The sequence below is a fragment of the Heterodontus francisci genome, chromosome 37, assembly GCF_036365525.1.
Source record: "Heterodontus francisci isolate sHetFra1 chromosome 37, sHetFra1.hap1, whole genome shotgun sequence".
NCBI classification, from domain to species: Eukaryota; Metazoa; Chordata; class Chondrichthyes; order Heterodontiformes; family Heterodontidae; genus Heterodontus; species Heterodontus francisci.
Genome location: NC_090407.1, coordinates 29019344 through 29044353, shown reverse-complemented (window position 1 = coordinate 29044353; position 25010 = coordinate 29019344). Strand labels below are relative to the sequence as shown.

The window sequence follows — 25010 nt, the reverse complement described above, 5'->3', positions numbered from 1 at the left end:
GCCAGTCTGCAACACTCAGTCATGGACAACTCTTTTCGCTGGAAGACCAGCAAGTTTCCGGCAGACCAAAAAGTGTCTTTCACCGAATTGATGGTCCTCCAGCAGCAATTGATGTTTATCTCAGTGTGTGTCCCTGGGAACAGTGTTGAGCACAGACTCCTGTGTTACAGAGCTGCTTGGGTTGAACTTCAACAAAAACCACTGCATCTCTTTCCACACCTGCTTTGGAAAGACACATTCCAGAAGGAGGTGGGCAACTGTCTCTTGCCCACCGCAGCCACCTCAAAAACCACCTTTTTTTCCCCAAAATATACCTTATTCATATAAATCTGTAAAAAAAATACATTACAAAAGAGTTCAAAACAGTACTAAGTTGATATTCCAAAAAGTGTAAAGGAAATCAGTTTTCCTCTATACACCTATGTGTACCCTGTAATCCTTTGCTCCTCGACCCCATTTAGACTCTTCTATCCAAGCAGTATGTGGCCCCTTTATTCTTCCTATCAAAATGCACCCCCTCACACTTAACTATATTAAAATTCATTTGCCAATTACATGCCAATCTGAAAGTTTATTCATGTCTTTTTGTATTTTGTTGCATTTTTCTTTGTTAACTACAACCCCAATTTGATGTCATACACAGATTTTGAAATTGTCCTTCCAATTTCAGAGTCCAGTCGTTAATGTAACTGATCCTTGTGAAACGCCGCTTCCCTCCTTTTGCCAGTACGTGCAACCCTTGACTCCTACTCGTTGTTTCCTGTTCTGTAGCCAGATTGCTATCCATTCTGCGACTTCTACCCTGACTCCATGTGGTCAGAGCAAAGTCATGAATCTACTATGCGATACTTTTTTGACCTCCTTTTGAAAGTCTGAGTAGGTTGTATCGTGAATGTGTCTCTCCTTTCTTGGCATTGAGAACTGGATGCAATATGCAAAGAGCAGCCTGACCAGATCATTATGTACAGTTTGATCATTTTCTCCTCTGACTCGTATTCTGCTGTTTTGGTAACGTAGTTCAACGTTCTATTGGCTTAGTTGATTATTGTTCTGCATTGGTCGGATGTGTTTAACATTAAGTATACTAAGACTTCTAGATCTCTGTCAGCTTTATCCTTATCTATTTCAACAACATTAATGGAGTATGCACGTTGTGTATTTTCTGACCTTTGTTCTTTACGCTTGCCTGCATTAAACTCCACCTTCCATTATTTAGCCACTTGCAACTTTTATCCAATTCACTTTTAAATCTGAGCTGTCTCTACTGATTTCATAGCCTTGCCCAATTTGGTAGCTGCTGCAAATTTAAAGTTATGTACCTGGTTCTTAGTCTTTTAGGTACTTCTGATTCCCAGACCATGTTAAACTTTATCATTCTGTGGTCGCTGTCCCCCAAGGGTGCCATAGCTTCCATCTCTTGAACATTATCTAGGTCATTAACAAATGGCAGATCAAGATGAGCATTGCTTCTCCTGGCTTCATTAACACCCCTGAGTCAAGAAGCAGTAATGCACTACTTCTACTAACTCTGACTGTGACTCACTTGAGTTTTCTCAGTTTACATTAGGTTGATTTAAAGAAAGAACTCGCATTTAAATAGCACCTGTCATGATCTTGGGATGTCCCAAAGTGTTTTACAGCCAATGAAGTACTTTTGAAGTGCAGTCACTGTTGTAATATAGGGAATACAGCAGCCAATGTGTGCGCTGCAAGATCCAATAAACAGCAATGCGATGATGACCAGATCATCATCACTTTTTAGGTGTTAAGGGATATACTTAGCCAGAAAACAGAGGGAGAGTTCTCCTGCTCTTCGAAATAGTGCCTTTGGAAGTTTTACAACCGCCTGAAAGGGCAGACGGGGCCTCAGTTTAACTTCTCATCCATAAGTCTCGCTTAGAACTAACTTTCCATTTTCTCATACCATCTTACTTCTTTATGGGGCAAATTATCCTCCTGCTTATTCTGTCTGGATGATCTAAAGAAAAGCACTGCTGTTAGCTAGGCTTTTTATTTAGAATGTTTTGAATTGATTTGAATTCAAGCTTAACAATAGAGACGAACTAGGAATTTTAAAAATAGTCAGAGCTGCAAGAATGAAAAAGATTAGATTCCAGTCGCTGAAAGGATGTGCTGAGACTGCTCCCCTTTTGCCATAAGCTGGAAAATTAGAAATAAATAAAACATTTGGATAGAGGCAAATCTTGCACAGAAATACAGATGAGAATTTGCTGCTGCTAAATGGCCCGGCATTGTCCGAATTTCCTTCCTTTTTCCTCTCTCCTGTCCTGTACTGAGGTGCTGACTTATGCCAGAGTATGATTCCTTGGGCAGCAGTCACACTCTGTATCTCGGTCGAGCAGCTACTATTGGTGTTAGAGCCTGGACATTAAGTGTTGATTAGCTATTCCATCTTGTTTGGATCTCTGAAGGCAGTTCTGTATTATAACTTTACTGTGCAAAGCACAGTTGTGACAAAAAAGATTGGGACTTGTACTTCCTTGCGTTAGGATCAAGGTGAAAGCAGCCCTCTGTCATCTTTGTGCTGTGTCATCTGGGCACCTCCTGGGAACAGTTCAGAGCTGGATACAGCAGTACATCTCAAAGTATCAAGTAAAAAAAAGTCTCTCGAACATTCCAATTCTCCATGGACCCCTGCAAAGAAAAAAATGACGCTGGATTTTAATAACTATGCAAAAAGTCACTCATGGGAAGGTGGTACAGCAGGGAGATTAGCACCTGAAAAAGAGTGCTAGGGGAGCCTGGATTTAGAGAAAGCTTATGACAGTGGCTCCAATAAGGAGAAAAGGTTTGTTGTTTCATTGATACAAAGCAATAATATAACCAAGCAGCATGGCATGGCTTCTCTAAGTGACTAGATGCATGAGACCACCTGTTAGAAGATCATGTTTATTAACAGCTCAGTGGGTAAATATACTTCCCCAGTGTGAAACTGAGCCATATAGATCAGGAGGTCCCAGGTTCAATCCTGAATCTATGTTAAAGTAGCGAATTGCAACTGGGGTGGTTGAGGTGTTACAATTAACATTGGGTGAGGACAGAGTCAGACTCTATGATGCCCACTATTCCTCCAACATTCAGTAACCTGGCAGTGCTCACTGACCAGGCGCTGGCATGAGGAACATCAACCTGGGTGCTCTTGCACAGAGCCACTGGTGCCCATAGCACCATTGCTCAGCAAGAGTCAGGCCCTTCAGACTAAGGGAGTGAATTATTTAAACTGTAAATGGTGATGACATTTTGGAGGAAGGTGAGGGCTGTTTCATAATGCCCCAGAATACAAAATTTAATACAGAACTGTCTTCAGGGACAGTATAAGCAAAGTGGTGCGTATGCCTCCAGAGGCAGGGAACGCCACCTTGCAAGGTGGTTTCATTTTCTACTTCTGGAATGGTACTGGTGTATGTCAAATGTACATCGCAGTGATTGGCACCGCTTGCCACCAGGGACACCATATTGCACTGGCTACATGTCTTTCAATCACAGTTCTTTGGCTCCCATTGTTTTGTATGTCACCTCCACTGCAGACGGTTCCAAAATATAAATGTAGTAGCCTCTTTTGTAAGTAAGCTCTCGCACCCTGGGACAGGATACAAGAGAAATCTAGCCAAGTGGTAGATGGTCCCTCTTCTCATCTCTAGTAAACTTTCTTGTCTCTATTTTCATGATGCTATTATGGTCATTGCTCCTTTACAATGTTCTCTCTCGTTCTTCCTGAGCTCTAAATACCCAGTCCTACTTCTATTTGGTGTTGAAATCAGACTCCTTGCTCTTTTGTCTACTTTCAATTGTTGTTCTCCAGGATTTCAACGGTGAAATTCCTCACCTCCCTTAGACTTCCCTTCCTCTGATAATCGGCAGAGTTTTAAAATCCAAATTGGGTTTCACCCAATCACTGGTAAAAATGGGGAGGCGTGGGGTGTGGGTGCCAGGGGAAGCGACTTCCTGTTTGAACTTCATGGTGACGAATCAATGATTGTATTACACTGATACTGTGCCTGCCTGTCACACTCTAAACATCACACACTGCCAACGCAACTTTCCGTGCACAGTTCTGGTCACCTTATTCTAAAAAAAATTTGAGGGACTGGAGGAGATGCAAAAAAGATTCACAAGGATGATACCAGAACTGAGAGGTTATCACTTCTCAGGAAAGACTGTACAGGCTGGGGTTCCTTTCTCTAGCAAAGAGAAAGCTGAGGGGTGACCTGATGGAGGTCTTTAAAAATTAGAGATAGAGTAGAGGTGGAAAAAATGTTTCCAGCTGTGGGAGACCAAAAATGCGAGAAATAAATGTAAGATACTCACTATTGAATGCACTAAGGAATTCAGGAGAAACTTCTGTATACAGGTATGGTGCTGAATAAAACATTTGCATTTGATGGGAATCTAGATAAACACATGAGGGGGAAAGGAATAAAAGAATCTGTTAATGAGGTGAAATGAACTGGATAGGAGGAGGTGTGTGTGGAGCATAAACCTGTTGGGCTGAATGGCCTGTCTCTAGTGTCATTCTATGCGAGTTCTGTCTGATTTTACCTTGTCTTTTTCAATCTTGGTGGTGCGATGCACTGTGGCCTTAGCCCTTCAGCTGGGTTGCTCAGTTAAATAAAACCTAGCCTAGCAACAATAAGGATCTAAGTTAAATGGCACAGTGTTAATGTAAATGTTTTACAACAGTTTGATTTTATTTTTTTATAAATGGCCCTAAAGCAGAGATCTGGATTTAAAGATGAAATGACCATATCTCTGAGTTAGGAGGCTTTTGATGATTTGAAGTAACCGTATTCTCCTTATTTGTTGGAATTGCAGGATATTTGACAGTGAATATTGAACCGATTTCCCCTGTAGTAGCAGGCGATGCTGTCACTTTGAAATGCAACTTCAAAACAGATGGGAGGCTGCGGGAGATTGTGTGGTACAAGGTAAGCCATTGGCTATGAATGCACGTGCTGGCGGAAATGGATGGAAAAAATTAACACTTCGCAGATGTGCAGTCCTGTTGAAGGATAGTAGTCCACATATGTTGGTTCTTCCGCCTTTACGTTCAGCATTGGGAACCACTTTCTGCATGGCTGCTGTGATATAGCCTATAACATGGACCCAAATGCTCAGCACTGGCTCTCTACATTTACGTTGGCCAAGTTGTTAGGGTTAACCCAACACCACATTTGTGGGACTCTGCGATGTAGTCAGTTTTCCAAACACTGGATCATTCATTCAATAGAATATAGTCAATGGCGGTGTGTCTCCAGTTGATGTGATGCATCAAGTGTGTTAGCATAGTGGGTAGCGGTTAGTCTGCTTGTCACCTCTTGCTTTCAGCTCTCTCCACTGGCTAACAGTACAAGTACAAGTATTGTTATAAAGGGCCGAGCGTGTAAGCCTCTCCCTGCCAGTACATAGTGTTGTGGAATTAAACTGGCCACTCTTGAGTCTGTGGGATTTAAGCAAGCAAAGATGTTTATTCAAGCAAATGCAAGGGAGAAGCTTCTGGTAGTCCAAAGAACTTCTCAGCAATACAGAGTTTGCAGCACATATTTATAGTTCTTAACTTCCTAGTTTTACCATGTGATTCTATGACATCATCAATCATTAATCACTTTAATTCATTACATGCATCATGTGGTTAGTAACCTGATCAATGAACAACACCAACCTAGCAGATGTTCCCTGCTATCTCAGTTTCCCGGCCTTGAGTCTGCTAGTTACTTGATGACCTAATTGCTGTCTGGCCTCACTTCCCCTTTATCACGTTCCCACAGAAGAACATGTTTACACAGACTGCTAGGCTTTTGTTATCACTACATAGTCCAAGGATTGACATTGGTCAAGTATCCCATCATGCCTATCTTCACTACAGTAATTATTTTAAGGCTATTAGTACACTCTACTACTGGTCTTATTTAGCCTTATCTAAGACTAATTCCTTTTGTCCTACTACAGTAGCCTCTCCATCAGTAAGCACTCTGTAATGCCTCCCCATGGCAACAGATGTACCCAGCAGTCCCAGGCTAAACCACAGGAGACTCAGAGGAAGCCTGGCCCCCAGATGTGTGGCATGCAGGCCCACCGGTGTGTGGTTCCACCCTAGTGCCCATGAACTAGACCCCCAGCTATGGGTAAATAGCCTCAGTGCCTTGTGAGTGGCTCAAGAGAGAAAACCGCTGAGGGAGTTAACCCCAACAGAAAATAATTTATCAGGCAGCTTTCTGGCAACTACTGCAGCAGAACTGGTACTAAACACTACTGTTTTTTTCCTTTGGACAATACTAGCAATTCCATGAGGTGGGGTCTTGATGCTTGGGCAACTCGGGGTCTCCATACTATTTGCCCAGGCCTGCACCCTGGAGAGGACACTCAAGCTTCACTTTTTTTCCACTCACGAGTTTGCCACTACAGTCACAACAGACAATGTTCAATCCAGAAGTGACATACACCCCGGGTACAGTCCATCGACTCCCAAGACAGACGGATGCCATTGGTCAATGGCAGAGGAACTGAATGTTGGAAGTGTGCTGCAGTTCAGTGGTTGCAGAAGTATCCTGATTGCTCTGCAGAACTGGTACAGAGATGGACTATAAGTGTCTTGCCAGCCTCTGCACTGATGCACAATCTCTCACATTATCAGGCTCATGATGTTAGAATGTCCTCCTTTTACCAAATCCATCACTTGACAGGGGTGAGATTGACAATCAGCTCATTGCTTGAGTTTGTCTTTCAACAATTCATCAAATATCCTGAGAACTAATGCTTCAACATCCAGAGGCATAGATGATGTCAAGAACAAAGAATAGAGCTGTCTTTAAAAATATTATTTATGTCATGTTTAATGTGGTAGAAATTTCTGGAAGTTTCATTTAAAAATCAAGCGATCCAGTCCAAAGTGGAAAAAGAGAGCCAGATTTGAAAGGAAGTGAGGAGAATCATGAGGTGGGAGATGTGAGGCTCAGTGCAGAAGGCGCATTATAATTTAGTTGAGCAAAGCCGCACTGAAACAAATTATTTAACACAGTTTGTTTTGTTCACCCTTTGTCCCTCCTTCACTGTCGAATTTGATTCACCTCACCAAGTGCCTGTTGCTAGGTATCAGATGTTACAGAAGCTCTCTAGTGTTTGGTTCAAACTCCTGAGGAAGAAAATCACCAAACGCTAAAAATGTTATACTGCTTCTTCAGAAAGTTTTCTCATGCCCCATGGAAGGGAAGGCTGTTGAAAACTGGTGTTACCCTGAGTCGCTGTCAATTAGACCGTATGTTGAAGCTTGAGTTGTGTGGAAAAGGCTAGAGTTCGAACTTGGAGAGGGAGTTGATTTCTGATATTTTATAGATGTTAAGGAATTCAGTCACCTCCATGGATATGGGATACTGTGCTGTAAATAAAGAGGCTGTATAGAGGGAACCAATTAATCAATCAGTCTCCAGTTTTGGGGACTCTCCTTTGACAGACCATTTCCTGAGTGTTACACTTGTGTGAAGTGCAGTGATTAAAAACACAAGAACTCAAACTGAGGAGTTATAAAAATTGACTTTTCTTTTTAAAAGTGGACAATGTACTTCAAAAATGACCGCTGAAGGTCAAACTGTATATTCATAGTGTCTTACTGTATGGTAAGAACAAAATTATACATTCTAAGCTAAGAGGTATTAATTACATCCATTCTGAACCCATCAAGAAACATATTTGAATTGAATGGATTCTTCTGAAACAAAGAAGGTGTGAAGTCCTGGGCCATTGTTGGTCACCACAGGGAGGAAGATCTATGTCTTCCAACTTAGGCAAGATGTGAGACCATTTTGACCTTAAAAGTAGCTCTCCGGAACAAAGACTGTGCCCTGCTTTGAGTTCTACACTTCAACTTGTGCAGCAGAGAACTGAAAATGATCCCGTCTTCAGACAGAAATTTCAACCATCATAGAAATCTACAAATAACCCAGGCCTGCAACTTTAAAGAGTAATTGTTCTCTGAGAAGATTCAGCAGGTTTATCATGAACCCCAAAAACCTGCCTCACTTCAAACTGCTTACCTCTTTTCCTCTCTATCTTCTCTTGTGTGTGGTGTGTGTATACAAGTGAATGCGTGTGTGACAATTTTGGGATAATGAATATTGTTCAATAAACAGTTAATCTTCTGTTTTAAACCTACAAGAAAATTGGTCACTGTCTGTTTATTTAGCAAATAAAACACAAAGGGGTTAAAACCCTAGTAACAAGAACTCTTGCTGCGGTCAGGAGGGAGTTGAACCGTGTGGACCACCCACACCCCTCACCATGTGGCCATAACACTGAGACACTATTTGGTTCCCAGTATTAAAATCAAACCTGCTCCTTTATCCTCTCTTGGAATATCCTTCTCATTTTGCTCTGCCTCCTTCACTTGAAGATCCTGGTTAATGCTGGGGTTGGATAAGGTCAGAGAAAGGCAGCCATGTAAATCAGGAAGAGGTGGCTAAATGACATGGCATCAGTTTTGCAAACTTGTAGGAGGAAGGGAAGTTAGGGAGGTCCACAGTTTTGAGATGTTGTAAAAGAAGCGTTTAAAATAGGAAATGGTCCATCTTAATGTTTAATGTCTTGGAAGCCATCAAGAATGTACTGCGGCTGTTGCAGAGATCCAGACTGTGAAAAAGGTAGTGAAAAATAACATTACTAGTTTGTGCTGGAGACTCTGATCAGGTTATAATGAGTTATTTTTAGTTGGAGTCACAAGGAAGCCAATGTAATTTGCAGTGAGGTTTAATGCAATTATTTTCATAACCAATTTACTGACATTTCTACCATCTAACGTATGAAAAACTGCAATATTCATGTAATGTACTTAAACAGTAATTGATGTACAGACTATCTGCCAATGCAGAAAAGATAATGTCTCTTGAGTTTATCATTCAACAAAGGATGGGACTGGGAGTCATAAGGGTAAATTGAGGCACAGGAGTTTAGTTCATGGAACGTTTGTGTTTTTCTTATTTGTTCTCGAGTTGTGGATGACGTTAGCAACCTGTCAATTATTGGCCACATCACCTGCCCTGTAACGGTGGAGGGGGGCCTTCTCCTTGAACAGCTGCAGTCCTTGTGTTGACGGTGCTCCCACAACATTGCTGCTCTATTCTGTCTAACTTTCCTGGTGATTTAAGTGTATGTTAAAGATCTCATTCAGAGAAGAGCAGGGAGTTCTCCTGGTCAACATTCTTACCTGAACCATCCTTGCCAAAAGATATCAACTGGTCATCCAACTCATTTGCTGCCCCCAGACCTGTCCCTTTAATACAGCACACGAGCTTCAACAAATGCAAAATACCAGCTCACAAGGCAGTTTTGCCGTCTACCTTGAGAGGCAAAATGCAGCTGGTGACAAACATCGACAGTCATCTCTGGTGAGGGGAAGGGGGAGCCAGCACTTTTATTCTATCCCTGGGTAAACTGAGCAGTCAGCCCACCAATGCAGGCCAGCAGTGCAGTATTCATATTGTTGGGTGCTGTATACCTTCTCCCAACACCAGGCAAGCTCCGCAAACAGAATTGTTACGTTCCAAGTGCAACCTTTGGGCAACTGTTCATCCAATATTACAGTACTTCCACCAAGAGAAGAAATGCCTTTCAGCATAAATCGGGACGTTTTTGCAGAGAGGCAGATCCACCATATTGCACATCTTCATCCAGTAGAACTGGGATATCAGCTATCTGTGCTGAAGCTATAAAGTGCTCTAGTTTCGCTTTAAATACAAAGTTTACTTACCAAGGCACAAGGAGAACATCTTAGCTCTAGAAGTAGAAATGGGTTGAGAGGCTGATCCTCAGTGTCAGAGAACTGAGTTCTGAAGGAAATTTAAAAGCACTCAGATTCTTCAGCCTTGAAGGGAGGCACATGAGAGAGGATCTTTTGAGGTATATAAGATGGCAAGGTTAATTCAGAGCACTATTTTAAGTTAAACCTCAGCTGTAGCACAAGGGGACAAAGGTACAAGCTGGTTAAAGGTACGTTCTTGACTGATGCCAGGAAGTACATCTTCACACAAAGAATGATTATCTTGCCCAGAGACCGTCATATATTAGTGAAGGAAAAGAACTCTGATATCCTACAAGAAGCAGGTAGGGGGTGGAATTGTGCGTTTCTACAGAAGGGAGTTATAGATGGGTCAAAATGCCTCCATCATCTGTACCTCTCTCTCTGATCCTGACGAACATATCTATTCCATTCTACTCCATAATGTCCCAAGATCTTCGAAACACATGCTTAAGTAAAAGTGCTAAAGACATCACATTTGTAAGGAGACAGGAAGGCTTTGTATCATATTGAAAACCAGATTTGTGTGTATTGTGCTTGGCGTTCAAAAATACAATAACTGGTAATTGAAAAAAGCCAGCACAGGCATTGCTGCATTTTGAACTAGATGGAATCATCAAACTGCCTTCGCCATCAAAACGAAAAGTAGATCCTGCCTCCCAGTATCTTTAGTTAAAAGATGACTGGCTTTCAGGGCTGTATTTTGCACCACTCTGTTCTGAGTCTTGTTCAATGAAACAGTGATTTGGCAATTCTGCTTGGGTTATTGTTTAAAGATCAGCCAGGCTTTCCACTCCTGCTGGCAAATGCACACCCGTGGATGTTAGATCAAAACAGGATCAAGCATCTGGTGTGATGGGCCACTCGAATGAATAGCCTGTTGACACTCACAGTTCTGGCTTACAAATGAGGCTAGTAAATATGAACGGCCCTCTCCAGTGGGATGACGGTGTTATTTTTATTCGGCCATGGGGAGGTGATGAGGTACCAGATGGCAGCTGATGCCTATACCCCAGCAGAAGTCAACACCTTCAAGAGATAATTGAGAGGGAATAAAAGAAAATGGAGTGAAATGGAGGGAGTCATACACCCGATTCTGAAGAATAGGGCTTTCAGCTTTGCTACACCTACTGTATGCAGGAACATTTCCACTCATAGTGAGATTTACAACTCCGCTGTGCCACAATATCCAGGCTTGGGCTGATACGTGGCAAGTAACATTCATGCCACGTAAGTGCCAGGTAATGACCATCTCCAACAAGAGAGGATCTAACATCTCCCCTTGACATTCAATGGCATTACGATCGCTGAATTCCCCACTATCAACATCCTGGGGGTTACCATTGACTAGAAACTAAACTGGAGTAGCCATATAAATACCTTGGCTACAAGAGCAGGTCAGAGGCTAGGAATCCTGCGGTGAGTAACTCACCTCCTGACTCCCCAAAGCCTGTCCACCATCTACAAGACACAGGTCAGGAGTTTGATAGAATACTCTCCACTTGCCTGGATGGGCACAGCTCCAACAACACTCAAGATGCTCAACATCATCCAGCACAAAGCCCGCTTGATTGGCATCCCATCCACAAACATTCACTCCTGCCACGACCGACAGACAGTGGCAGTAGTGTGTAACGTCTACAAGATGCACAGCAGCAATTCACCAAGGCTCCTTAGACACATCTTCCAAACCCATAACCTCTACCGCCTAGAACAAGGACAGCAGGTGCATAGGAACACCACCACCTGCATGTTCCCCTCCAAGCCACACTCCATCCTGACTTGGAGCTATATCGCCGTTCCTTCACTGTCGCTGGGTCAACATTCTGGAACTCCCTTCCTCACAGCACTGTGGGTGTACCTACCCCACATGGACTGCATTAGTTCAAGAAGGCAGCTCACGATCGCCTTCTCATGGGCAATTAGGGATGGGCAGTAAATGCTGGCCTAGCCAATGACACCCATGAAAGAATTAAAAACAAAAACACAGGTACATTTCCTTTCATTTGAACAGTTACCCATTCCCACACATGAACTTCCAAGGGAGGTTGATACAGAGTTGCAGTGGTGCAGTCTGCACCAAACTGATGGCATCACTGGATGACTCTCATGAGCAATGGATAATGACATATTGGTGCAGACCCACCTTTCCTGAGGTTGGAGGTTATAAAGCATTATTGGATCAGAGTAAAAACGACTTTACTTTGCATCTCCTTGATGGACTGGCCAAATATTAGCATTGGTGGAGATCTTGGAATACAATTAAATTTAAAAGGGATTGTGCCATTTTGGGAAGAGAAAATAGCCTAAGGCAGCTTTATGAGATGGGTCATCAGTTATGATGGTCCAAGACCACAGTGGCGCAGTGGTTAGCACCGCAGCCTCACAGCTCCAGTGACCCGGGTTCAATTCTGGGTACTGCCTGTGTGGAGTTTGCAAGTTCTCCCTGTGTCTGCGTGGGTTTTCGCCGGGTGCTCCGGTTTCCTTCCACCACCAAAGACTTGCAGGTTGATAGGTAAATTGGCCATTATAAATTACCCCTAGTATAGGTAGGTGGTAGGGGAATATAGGGACAGGTGGGGATGTGGTAGGAATATGGGATTAGTGTAGGATTAGTATAAATGGGTGGTCGATGATTGGCACAGACTCGGTGGGCCGAAGGGCCTGTTTCAGTGCTGTATCTCTAAATAAAAAGACCTCTACCACCCATTGACCTCTTTCACTGTGGAAACATATCTAATAATGTCTGATTTTATTGGTAAAGTAAGCAGACTCAATTTCCCTTGGTTATCTTGATAAAATAAATGAAGGGCTGAGACTGGGGAAAGAAGTGAAATTTGAATGGAAAACTATTAAAAATTGCCACAAGAAAAGAAGTGATGCTACTGGGCTGTGCCAAATTTTCTGCAAACACCACCTGCCACCTTGTGTCAAAGGGCTAAACTGTGCTCTTCATTCCTATTAAACAAATTGTTTTGACTGGTTGGAGAATAAATTACTGTCTCTACCACTGTTCCCTTTAAACAGATGTTCTCATTGGCAAGATGCCAACATAACTGGCATTTACGCCATTGTGCTTTGCCCTTCCAGGTTTGGCTGTCAGCTCATTTCAGGCGTTGATGCACAATTCTTCATTTGGAGTAATTAAACAGTATTGACTAACTAATTTTGATCCCATGTAGCTTTACTATGTAGACAGGGAATTACTCATCTCAATAAAGAAATCCCAATCTTTGTTTTAGACACCTCTCGTTAAAAGGGAATAAAAGGATATGACAGTACTCTTCACTTAGAGAAGCCCCTTTCCCAAAATGGCTGCATATATTCAAAGCAAATTCCTTGCCGTTTTTAGGAAAACTTAAACCTGAACCTGGGTCTCCCACTTTTTTTAGGCTTGTTCCTGTGGCATCAGTGAAGCAGCAGGACCACCTGTCTCACCTTAGTGGGGTTGACGGCTTTAGATTGGGTCTGGGAGCCAGTTCAGAGGCACCAACCCCAGTTGGGACACATGGTGCCGCCAAAGTACACTGGTCACTCCGGGCTGTCCTTCGGGTGAGGCAGCTCCAGGTCTGGGCTCCCAGTCTGGTGCAGTTTGAGCAGCAGCTCTTGAGTTCCGAAATGGCTAGTTTCCAAATGGAGAAATTTAATGTTTTAACATATAGTTTGCTAAATGTTAGGTTGAAATTACTCACAAACACACATGAACACATGCACATGAAATTCCTTTGTCTGCTGCTGGTGTAGTATAAGGGTCTGAAAGGGTTAATGGTGAGAGTGTAACGAATACCTCCTACCATGATGATGTCAGAGATCACATGAGAGACACTTGAAGATCGAGGCAGCGTGGCTTTAGAGGAGTCACACAGACTGGTGTGAAGCTGTACACAGTTATAATGTAATAAAGGTTAACATTCTAATTACTCCAGATTAAAGAATCTCTCGAAGGGAGACTAACTAAGATGGGAGTGTACCAAACAAACATACAGCAGCTGGAACAAAGGCATTAATCTGTTTATTTCATAATCCTTAAATGCTTTTGTTAAAATAGGCAGTTAAAACAGCAATCACTCACTGCACTTGCACACCCAAATTTTTTTCATCAGGCATTGGGGAACATCTTTTAAACAGAAATTATGCCCCTTAGACTCTGTTTTCTCTTTTAAGCTTTCTATTTCACATCCCTTTTTTCCACTGGATAGATACAAGCATCTAAAACCCACCCTACTTGCACTTCAGTTGATAAAACAACTGTAAAATCTGTGGTCTTCTGAATTTTAGGGAATTTGTTTGACTGAACCAGTCTTCACCCAACCCTTGACACACCCTATGCTTGTTTTATTGTTTAATTTTGTCAGAATAAATCCCAATTGGAAAATCTGTGTGAAGGAATGATTACGCTCCTGCAATCATTTCCACCTCGATAACTAGCTCGGCATGTTAGGCTCAATCACTTTGATAAGTGCAGTAAATGCCAACAAAGGCAATGGCCTACCCAACGTGCTGGAGTCAATGTTCTGTGTGATAGTGACTCTCGTGAGCCCAACTAACTGTTGTCTCCATCCTTCATGAAGCATGATTCAAAGCGAAGGACATATGGAGGAGGCAAGGAATTTGCTGCATTTTTAATTGAATTATTGTGCCTCATTACACTGTATCAGCCCTGTTGATTGCTAACCTATTACCCAGTGACTTCTAGCTGTATATCGAATGATGCACGCTCACACACCTCTTTTTTTCTCACGGGTAGATCTGACCATTAGTTCTGATTTACTGGCATGCAATTAATAGTTTAAATTGTTTGTTCTCTTCACTTCTCTTGTCTTTTGTGCCCCAGTGCTTTACAGTACAGAGGCACTGAAGCCAATTGAAATGAGAAGCAGTAAAAAGAAAACCTTAATTCAGACTGCTAGAAGTACAGCTACAACTTTTGAGGCCTCGTGTGCATTTTACTCTTGCCTCTGAGCCAGAAGGTTGGGGGTTCACGCCCCTTCCAGAGACTTGAGCACAAAATGCAGACTGACACTCTGGTGCAGTACCAAAGGAGTGCTGCACTGTCAGAGATGTCGTCTTTTGGACGAGATGTTAAATCAAGGCCCCATTTGCTCTCTTAGATGGATGTAAAAGGCTCCATGGCACTATTAAGAAGAGCAGGGGAGTACTCCTCATTGTCTTCACCAATATTTATCCCTCAATCAACATTGCTAAAATAGATTACCTGGTGATTATTACATTTGTTACGACCACGTGAGGAAGGGGTCTAGGGCTCCCCTCTCGACCCTTTTCTGGTTGGCCATAACAGGGTTTAACTTTTTAAAAACATTTAGCTTCTCCTCAGTGAGTCCTTGCTCACTGCTCTCTATTTGTAATCGTAAAGGAATCAACCAGACAGGTTTTCTCAGGTTTAAATAAGAAAGGTGTGAGTTTATTAACCTTAAAACTCTAACTCAGATAAAACTACTAAGAATACGCGACACAACCATGCTAGCATGCATTCGCGATAAACGCACAGACAAATACATACAGAGGAAGAGAAAGAATTAAAGGGCGGAAGGTTTGATGTGATAAATGGAATTCAGTTACTGGTTTTGGGTTGGATGTAAAGTCTTTGATTGAAGTTATGTCTTGCAGTTCTCATTGGGGCCCAGTGCACACTTTCAAACTTGTTTCACTGGTACGAGAAGGTTGCAGGGGTGTTCTGTCTTGACGCTTAAGTTACTTCCGTAGGTACCTGTAACTTTGCGTGAGAGAGAGACCTTGCTTCTCTTTGGTCTTCAAAAGCAGTCTGTCTCAAAACTTTACTGTGAGCACAATTCAATCAATTCCCAGATTGACCAGCAGATTAGCTCTTTCTTTGAGACAGCATTGCCTGCGAGGGTTGTTGATTCTGCCAAGCTTACCAGACACACTCAGTTGGGGGGAGGGTGTGGGCGGGGGGCAGTGGGGGGGGGGGGGAGTGGGTGAGTGGTGGTGGCTGTTACACAGACAATGATTCTCAATGTCTTTTGATCATCACTACTAACAAAACCCGTCTGGCTAATTGAATCAGGAGGCACTTCCATAGTCTCTCTGTGCAACTGTCTCTCAGAATGCAAATGTGCGGCCGTGTTTTCAACCACTGCTCTGTGGTCTTTTTAAACAAGTTATTTTCAATGTACCATAAGCATTCAAATAGTGTTCCATATGACAAAATTAATATGTTTCCATTTGGCAGGTGTGGTTTCTGTCACACATTGCTGTTGCAGAAGCTTGTGCAAATTGACTGTCATGCATTTCCTACATTACAACAGTGATTCTACTTCAAAGGGACTTCTTTGGCAGTAAAGTGCATTGGGACATCCTGAGGTTGTGAAAGGCACTATCTAAATGCACGTTTTTCCTTTGCCTACCCTTTTACACTCGCTCTAATCAGAGAAAAGTAGAAATACTGAAGAGCAGAGATGAAATAGATGCATGAGATGATGGGTGTCACTCAAGGTGCTGGATGTGACACAAAGATGATGGGTGTCACTCAAGGTGCTGGATGTGACACAAACTGAGTGAGGGGCAGCGAGTCCCCCTTTCATGGACCAGCCAAGAACTCGTTTCTGGAAAGACATGTCGCTGAGCTAACTTTGTCTTTTCATGGAGTACATAGTCTGTCAGAGCCTGATAAATCAAAACCAATCCACTTCCTATATTGTCAATGCTATTGCAGGCCTGTCAAGCTCCACACATTAATTGCTAGAGTCATAGATTTTGACCTCGACTTCCACTCTCAGACATTATTGCTTGAATCACATTCCAAATAGACTTTTTTTAACTGCGAAATAGCTAAATCTAATCAATTTTACATTATTTTTCCTGATTGGAGAGACTGAGGTGGAAATGTGGGGAACTGCTTATTTGTGATCAGTAAAACCAAGGCATCTGTATTCAGTGCAGTCTGGCACACAAAGTAAGGTTTGCACAAAAGATAGGTATTATGAAATCATGTAGTTATTGTGCTGTGAGAATGTATTTATGTGTTGTATTGCTATACACAGCAGTTCTCAATTATAAGCTGTTATTGCTGCTGTCTGACAGCCAAATTCCAACTTCATACACACACGTACCATGCACAAAATCCTTCCTGCAGACTGAGATTGCATCCTTCATCATCCACTTGTGTTTAATTCATTGTTCACTTCGTTCTCCTTTCATCATACTCCTATCCTTATTCATATTTTACAGATCACCCATTCTGTGTGTGCCTATATATTTCCTATTACCATTCACAGGACCAGTCAGAAAGCAGCATGTTAGTATTACGGTGATACAGTGCCAGAGCGAAGATTGTTCAGTATAGTGGGGTGTTACTATGAGGAATGTGGGATCTATCAGAGTGTCATAGTGAGGGTCATGGGGTATGATGGAGTGGTAGCGAAGGGCATGAGGTACGGTGAAGTGGTACAGCTAAGGGCATAATGTAAAGCAGAATGCAATCATACAAACTTCTTCCCTCCCTAAGCCGGAATTGCTGCAATTAATTGTAACAACTGTACAAAAGCTAAGATCCATTGATTTCAGCACAGATCAGGATCAAGCTCGGTCTGTTAGGGTCAAGCTAATCACTCTTGCACTAGCTGTGCTACTGGGGTGCTGTGCAAATTGTTCTGTTGAATCAACAATTTATGCTCTTTCCCAAAATATTACACTTAAGTCCACGTTTACTGCACAAGGTGGGAGTCCATTCTATAGGTGGGTGATGTGAGAACAGTGAGACCAGAAGGTGCTCGCATCACCTCTCGTCAGCTCTGATTGATTTGAAGATGCAGGACCACTCCTGTTATTTTGAAGGGGAGGGGAGGCGGTTACGTAGTGGTAATGTCGCTGGCCTAGTAATCCATAGGCCCAGGCTAATGCTCTGGGGACATAGATTCGAATCCCACCACGGCAGTCGGTGAAATTCGAATACAAGTAATAAATCTGGAATTAAAATCTAGTCTAATGGTGACCATGAAACCATTGCCAATTGTTGTAAAAACCCATCTGGTTCATTAATGTCCTTTAGGGAAGGAAAACTGCTGTCCTTACCTGGTCTGGCCTACATGTGACTCCAGACCCACAGCAATATGATTGACTCTTAAATGCCCTCTGAAATGGCTTAGCAAGTCACTCAGTTTCTCAAGGGCAATTTGGGACGGGCACTAAATGCTGGCCTAGTCAGCAACGCCCACATCCCATAAACGAATAAAGAAAAGAATGTCCCTGTCAATAAGTACAGTGGCCCAGTTTGGACCCAGGATTCCTGCCAGTTTGATGCTTCTGAGTTAGATTGTAGGTTCAAGTCCCACTCCAGAGACCTGAGCACAGAATATAGGCAGATACTTCAGTGCTGCCTTGAGGGAGTGCTGCATTAGTGGAGGTGCTGTTTCTGGATGAGACAGAAAATACTGTCCAAAGGATTGTCCTTTGGATGGGATGTGTGCCTAGTTAGGTTGCACTGTTCAAAGTACAGCAGGTTTTTCTACTGGTGTCTTGGCCAGCATTCCTCCCTTGAGCAACACCACAGAACAACAGAGTAACTGGCGATTTATCTCTTTGCTATTTATGTGATCCTCCCTTAAAATTGCTCCTGTGTTTATTTACATAAGTCGCTTCACTTTCTAAAGTAAGTTGCTGCATAGATGTTACTGTGGGATGTTCTACACATGTAAGGCTTATTTACCTTGAGGGGTCTCACTGGCATCAGTCATTTGCATGGGTTTGCATTTTTACCAGGCTACTATCTGGATTGTCAGTTTCATAACGGGCATCCAGACCTTTTCAGTTCCCCCATGTTATTTCATGACATACTCGTGAGATCAGGAGTAACCTTTTAAAATGACTATTTAGTTCATTAAAAATGAATCTCCAGTCATGGGCTTTGTTGAGGTTAATGTTATTTTTGTGGTTGTAATGAGCACAAATATCTCATTACCAGATATTTGTTTTTTTTTTAATGTCATGCTCCATTTGATTACCTCATTCTTTGGCTTCTCAAGCACAGCCTGCACAAGCTCTTTCTCTTTCCCGCAACTTTAATCATGTCCTGAGAGGGGAAAGAAACTAGAAAAGGAAGCTGTGGGCAAATCGGATGGAAAATTTGTCCATGTTGTTACATCCATTTTCCAAGCAGAACCAGGAGCATAAATGATCCATTATTGCAGGGCTACGTACATCACCCCAACGTTACTTGAAATACGTCTAACACCATATTGGACCCAGATGATTTTCAGGTGTACCAGACGGAGGACTTAAATGGGCGTTGCCCCATTTGCACATCTTAATGAGGGGCCTAATATCAATCTTAAGAATCCCTCCACAACATTGGTCAGTGCTGAGCACTCTACTGCAGTTCTGAGCCCACTAATCGCCCAAGATCACACCTCACCCACTCCCTGCCCACCCGTTCTTCCTCCCTGTTGTGACCAGAAAGAATTATGTTGTATCTGTCACCATCGCCATAAATGCCACTTTAAAATGAGTCAATTTTTTGTAGATCAGTCACAGGATGTGGGCATTGCCATCTGGTCTGGCACTTGTTGCCTATCCCTAGTTGCACTGTAAAGGTAGTGGTGGGCTGCCTTCTCTAACTGCAGCTTTCTCTTTGAACACAACTGAGTGGCCACTTCAGAGGGCAGTTAAGAGTTAAGAATGTCTGTGTGGGACTGGAGTCACTTATCGTCTAGACCAGGTAAGGACAGCCGTTTTGCTTCCCTAAAGGACATTAGTGAATCAGTTGGGTTTTTCTGACAATCTGACAGCTCCATGGTTACTTTTCAGCTGTTTTTGGCAAAGGAATTCAAATTCTCCAGTGGTCATTGTGAGGTTTGAACTAACATTCTCTGAATTATTAGTTCAGGCATCTATATTACTGGTCCAGTAACAGGACCACGACACTACTATAATCCACCATGTAATTGCATTTTATATTTTGCAAGCGGAAATAGATTTGCAAAACAATTCCCCATCAGAACTTCACTCCTTTATTCTTTTTCCAATTTTCTTCCCTCTTTTTCTGAAGGTTCATTAGCACATTAAAGGCCCTTGGCGACTGTCCCATGAGGTCAGCTTCATGTATGGGTGTGGCGAGGCTGCCTGAGGCGTCCCAGTCAAGCCTAATCATGTGCTTACTTGCCGGCCATATTTTCCAGCACGGGTGACTGGAACATGAACCCTGATTGTGTTCTTCCTCCACAACCCAAGGATGCTGAAGGCAAATACAGCAGCACCCTGCCACTCCAGAAGCTAAGATCAGCTCCCAGTACATACTAGGGGTCAGACCTGGGAACTTCCATCAACGACATTTTTTGACATAGCTGACTGAGGTAGTGCAGAGCAGTCTGGGGTGACGTGGAATCTGATTCTCTTCCCCCCTTCCCCCCTCCACACAGGCAGTACCCAGAATTGAACCCGGGTCGCTGGAGCTGTGAGGCTGCGGTGCTAACCACTGCGCCACTGTGCCGCCCTTCTCTCTCTCTGTCTCCCCCTTCTCTCATTCTGTCACCCCCTTCTCTCTCTCTGTCTCCCCCTTCTCTCTCTCTCTCTGTCTCCCCTCTTCTTTCTGTTTTCCCCCTTCTCTGTCTTTCTCTCTTCCCCTTTCTCTCTCTCTCTCTCTCTTTCCCCCTTTCTCTCTCTCTCTTTCCCCCTCTCTGTCTCTGTTCCCCACCTCTCTGCCTCTCTCTCTCTGATTATAGGAGGAAGGGAAGATTCAGGGAGATGAGGCGTTCCACAGGAATTCCTGTGAACAAATGAGTACAAGATGGCAATGACATGATTTTGATCTGGATGTGGGAAGAAGTAAGACTGTGCTCCCTCTGATGGCAATGCGAAGTTGGGAAAATCAACATGTGGTGTCTCCTGGGAATGGATTGTGTCATGTCAGTCTGTGACACTACACACAGCAACACCAGGGCTGTACCACTTTCTCTTCAATTCCTTTCCACTTACACCTCAATTTTCCTTCTAAGATAAAGAATTCTGCTACAGTATTCTTCTTTTGGGCCTCCTTATCTCGAGAGACAATGGATACGCGCCTGGAGGTGGTCAGTGGTTTGTGAAGCAGCGCCTGGAGTGGCTATAAAGGCTACAGTAAGGCACCCTTAATAACCTGTGGCCAAGAACCAGCACTGAAGATAGAGAAGGCATTTGGCCCATCATAGCCCGTTCATTCATACAAACTCTAGTCCACTTCCTTCATCGCATCAAAATCTTTCTTTAATAATTCCTGTTGCCTTGCCTCCACTGTCCTGAAATCCAATCTGGTGGGTGGGTGGGGAGTCACGTCTTGTGTGAAGAACGACCTCCTGATGTTAGCCCTAAAGTTACCTTCATCTGGTTTGTACTGGTGTCCTCTTCTCCTACTCTCATGATTTACTTTGAAGCAATGGTCTCCACTTCTCTTTTCTATATTGTTTACTGATATATCCATCGACAAGATCATTGCAGTAACCAAGTAGGACAGTTATTGAAAAACCTGGTGTGTGAACAGGAATTCATCGTAGGAACTGGATAGGTCAATCTAATTGATAAGCATTCAGTACCAACACATCTCTATTGTTGTGAGTCTTAAAAGATCGATCGATCTTGTCTTCTAACATCTCAATAATGCCTTTGGTGGTGTTGCCCATGTTTTGCTGGCTAAGTATATGGAATTAAATGTACTAGCCTAAGCTGCTTCAGATCCTCAGCTTTCTAGTGGAGGAAAAACAAAATCAATGTGCTCAGACAAAGGGCATTGTGTGAGCCCAAGGTCTTAAGGTGCTGGTGTCCACCAAGACACCTTTTGTAGAAGTAGATTTAGGAGCTTTTCCTTGTAAAACAAAATACCCTAATACAGCAACATCACCACTTGGACAGATTAAGAAAACTGAGCAACATTGACAATGAAATTCAGATATCTGAGCTTGTCTAAAAATGGTAGCTCCTGATTGGTTGCTCTGACAATGTGTGAAACCCTTGAGATGAGATTCCTTGAGACTTGCCATTTGGGTCAGTCGGTAACAATCTGACTCACGAGGTTGTTAGTTTCAACCTCTCTCCAGGTCCTGAGCACATAATCTAGTTTAGCATTCCGGTGAAGTGCTATGGACATGCTACAGTGTAGGAGTTGCTGTCTAAAATCGTCTGTCTGTTTTGATTCAGATGAATGTAAAAGAAGGGAGATTTCCTGGTAGCCTGGCCTGTAATCCTCATTCAATCAACACTGACAAAAAAGAAACAGATTAATTGGTGATTTAATTAATTGCTTTTTCTGGGATCTTGCAATATGCAAATTGGCTGCATTTGCTCATACATAAAATCTGTGACTCTACTTCGAAAGTAATGAATTGGCCATGAAACATCTCAAGACATCCTGAAGTCATTGACAGGGCACCATATAAATGCACATTTTATCATTCTTCCCATCCCCAACGTCGACTTTCTCCTCTTTTGCCTTCCTCTCTCCTGAAGATGTTGACTCTTGCAAGGCTGAGGCACCTCAACTAGGCAGTCGCAGTCACAGCAAGCGTCAGCAGACTTTTTAAGCATTGAGGCGTCACAGCCTAGCCAATCCTACATTCAACAGTATCCATACAGATGCACTTCTCAGCAGGTACAACGAAATAGCCAGGTTTCCTGCTCCTCTTGGCTAACATTTGTTGCCTATCCTAGCCCAAAGGCACAGAGTAACGCCACAGCAATCCCAGCTGACCTCAAACTCAGTGCAAGCTGTGGGTTGCTCCCAGAACCTTCCTAGCCTTTGGCTCAACTCTAGCCCACAGGCAGATTCCTGACTAAAATATTGTGGGGAGTGAAGTACCAGCTTCATAATTCTATTTTACTGGTCAATGTTAATTATCAGCACAGCAGATAGAGCCTTGGGACAATCCAGTAAGCTTTTTAAAATCAAATTACACTGACCTGGATTTTATTGTGAGGCTATCCGCTTAAATATTCAATCGGACAGCAATTGCACATGTGCAGTCAAATGCAGAAATCAACTGTGTTGACCTTCTCCTCCAGAATTTGTGCGAGACTGGAATCTTGGTGAGAGACTTAACATTGGAGCACATGAAGGCTGGGAAGTTGTAATTTGCCAAACTAGATGCTCACTTAACATACCAGAAAAAGTTAAGGCTCGTCCATTCAAGTGTTAGTGAATTTCTAATGGTGCAATTAGTCTTAATTACTGCCAAACAGTCTCTGTGACACTGAAAATTAACCTTTACAAGTGTGGACTCTCATTCTTTCAGATATTAATTATTGGAGAATTTTAAATTTTTTTTATCTCTTTCATCTCTCTCTTTTAATCCCATTGTTGCCCTGTTCACACAGGTCATAGATCCCCTGAAATGGGTGCCGTGCTGTTTTGATTCTCTAATTATTGCACATCACAGTGCAAAAGCCCATAGAAAGTCTATAGACAAATGCAAGTATAATGAATAGTGAGTGCCATTTGTTCACCACTGACTGCAAATTCTGGGCCATTATGTTTAAATATTGCTGAAAATTGCAGCCCCCCCTCCTACCTGCCTTTATCAGTTCCTGTGGTAACCACCAGCCATGTTATAATTAGGATGTCAGTGGGAGCACACTTGCCTTCGCATACGCAGGTTGCGAGTTTCAAGCCCCCACTCCCAGAATTTAAGCACTTCATCTAGGCTAACACATAAGTGTAGTACTAAGAGAGTGCTGCATTGTTGGAGGTGCCATCTTTCAGATGTGGTATGAAATCAAGTCCCCATCTGCCTGTTCGGGTGGATGTAAAAGATGCAATAGCCCCTTCTGAAGGCAAGCACCGGAACTCTCCTGAAGTCCTGATTAAGATTCCTCCCTCAATAATGCCACTAAAAATAGAAAGAGGCCAATTAGTGTAGTCTTCCTGGTGTCACGGCCAATATTTCTTCTTCAACCAACTGCTAAACTAGATTATCCAATCATCCAACTCATTGCTGTTCGTGGGACCTTGCTGTGTGTGAATTGTCTGCTCCATTTGGCTACATCTTTGGATGTCCTGAACATGTGAAGACCCCTATATAAATGTAAGTTCTTTCTTCCAAGATATGGCAATTCAGTTGGGTCTACACTGGCTGCTGTTTGCTGGGGATTCTTCATGTTAGTTTTTGTCACTCCCCTTACAAAGTCATATTTTGCATTTTAAACAAGTGACAGCAACCTAATGGGCCGTTTATTATTTTGGTGGTGTTTCTGTTCTTTATTCATTTTTTCCAGGTCGGCTGAGTTAAGCTTACGGGGCTAAAGTTTAGTAAATTCTGGAAAAAATTTTCAAGTATCATTTCCCACTGGAAGCCTTGGGGCAGAGGACAATGTAGTGCTGATGCTTAATGCAAATAACTACCCAAACACGACTGGTGGGTCATCAGGGACTGACCTGAGAGAGACTTTCATCTGATTATTTTGGACTTGTATTTGAAGGCAGATCCCAGAGGCAAAAGAACAATTTTGCTTATATAAATAGTGCTGATCTTCCACATCCTTTGTACAAATGGAATGGAGTATTTGACAAATGAAAACCAGGTAGGAAATGTCTCATTTTCCAATGCTGAATTGCAATAGAAGCCTGTGAGTTCACATGAAAGGATGGTTTAACTGCGCATGGAGTGGATCATTTCTTGTGCACAGCAATGACTGTTTTATGCATGTTCTTGTCTGCTTTTGGACTAGACAAAGGTGCCCACTCCAGATACAGTTCATGTATGGGACTGGTGTGTTTCTCTTTCTTTAACACAAACACATCAAACACATGAGGAGGATTGGTAACTCAATTAAGTGGCTTCTTTATTTGAAGATATGAAACTATGTACCTCAATAACTGGGATGCTAACTAACATGTCTGGTCTTTCTGACTGCTCCTAACTTCTGCTCAATGATTACATGAGTATGTACATCATATCGTGTCTGGTGATAGACAGCAGTTTTAGACATGCCCTTAAAGGTTTACTGCAACCAGAACCCCTACTTAGCCAAGCCCAGGCCGGAGACCCCAAATTTCAGTGGTCAGGTCATTTACATGGCTAGACCCAGCTTCTGCTTGGTCAGAGGCATATCAACATGCCCTAGCCCAATTTGCCCTTGTATGATGAAGCAGTCCACAGCCCCTTTGCCTGAAGTCTACCCGATGCCCAATGGGACTAAAGATAAAGTTTACCTTTTAGTGACCAGTTCCTAGTGGAACTATTCTGCTTCTCGAGAAGGAAATTGA

The 25010-nt window shown here is 42.8% G+C and overlaps 1 protein-coding gene across 2 annotated transcripts in view; it reads left to right on the top strand.

Annotated features, from left to right (window-relative positions):
- Nucleotides 1-25010, top strand: part of igsf21a (immunoglobin superfamily, member 21a) — a 275559-nt gene that overhangs the window by 30177 nt on the left and 220372 nt on the right. For both annotated transcript variants that reach the window (XM_068017449.1, XM_068017448.1), the window contains exon 4: nucleotides 4834-4946. In XM_068017449.1, the coding sequence (XP_067873550.1) occupies nucleotides 4834-4946 (113 nt within the window). The remainder of the gene's footprint in view (nucleotides 1-4833; nucleotides 4947-25010) is intronic.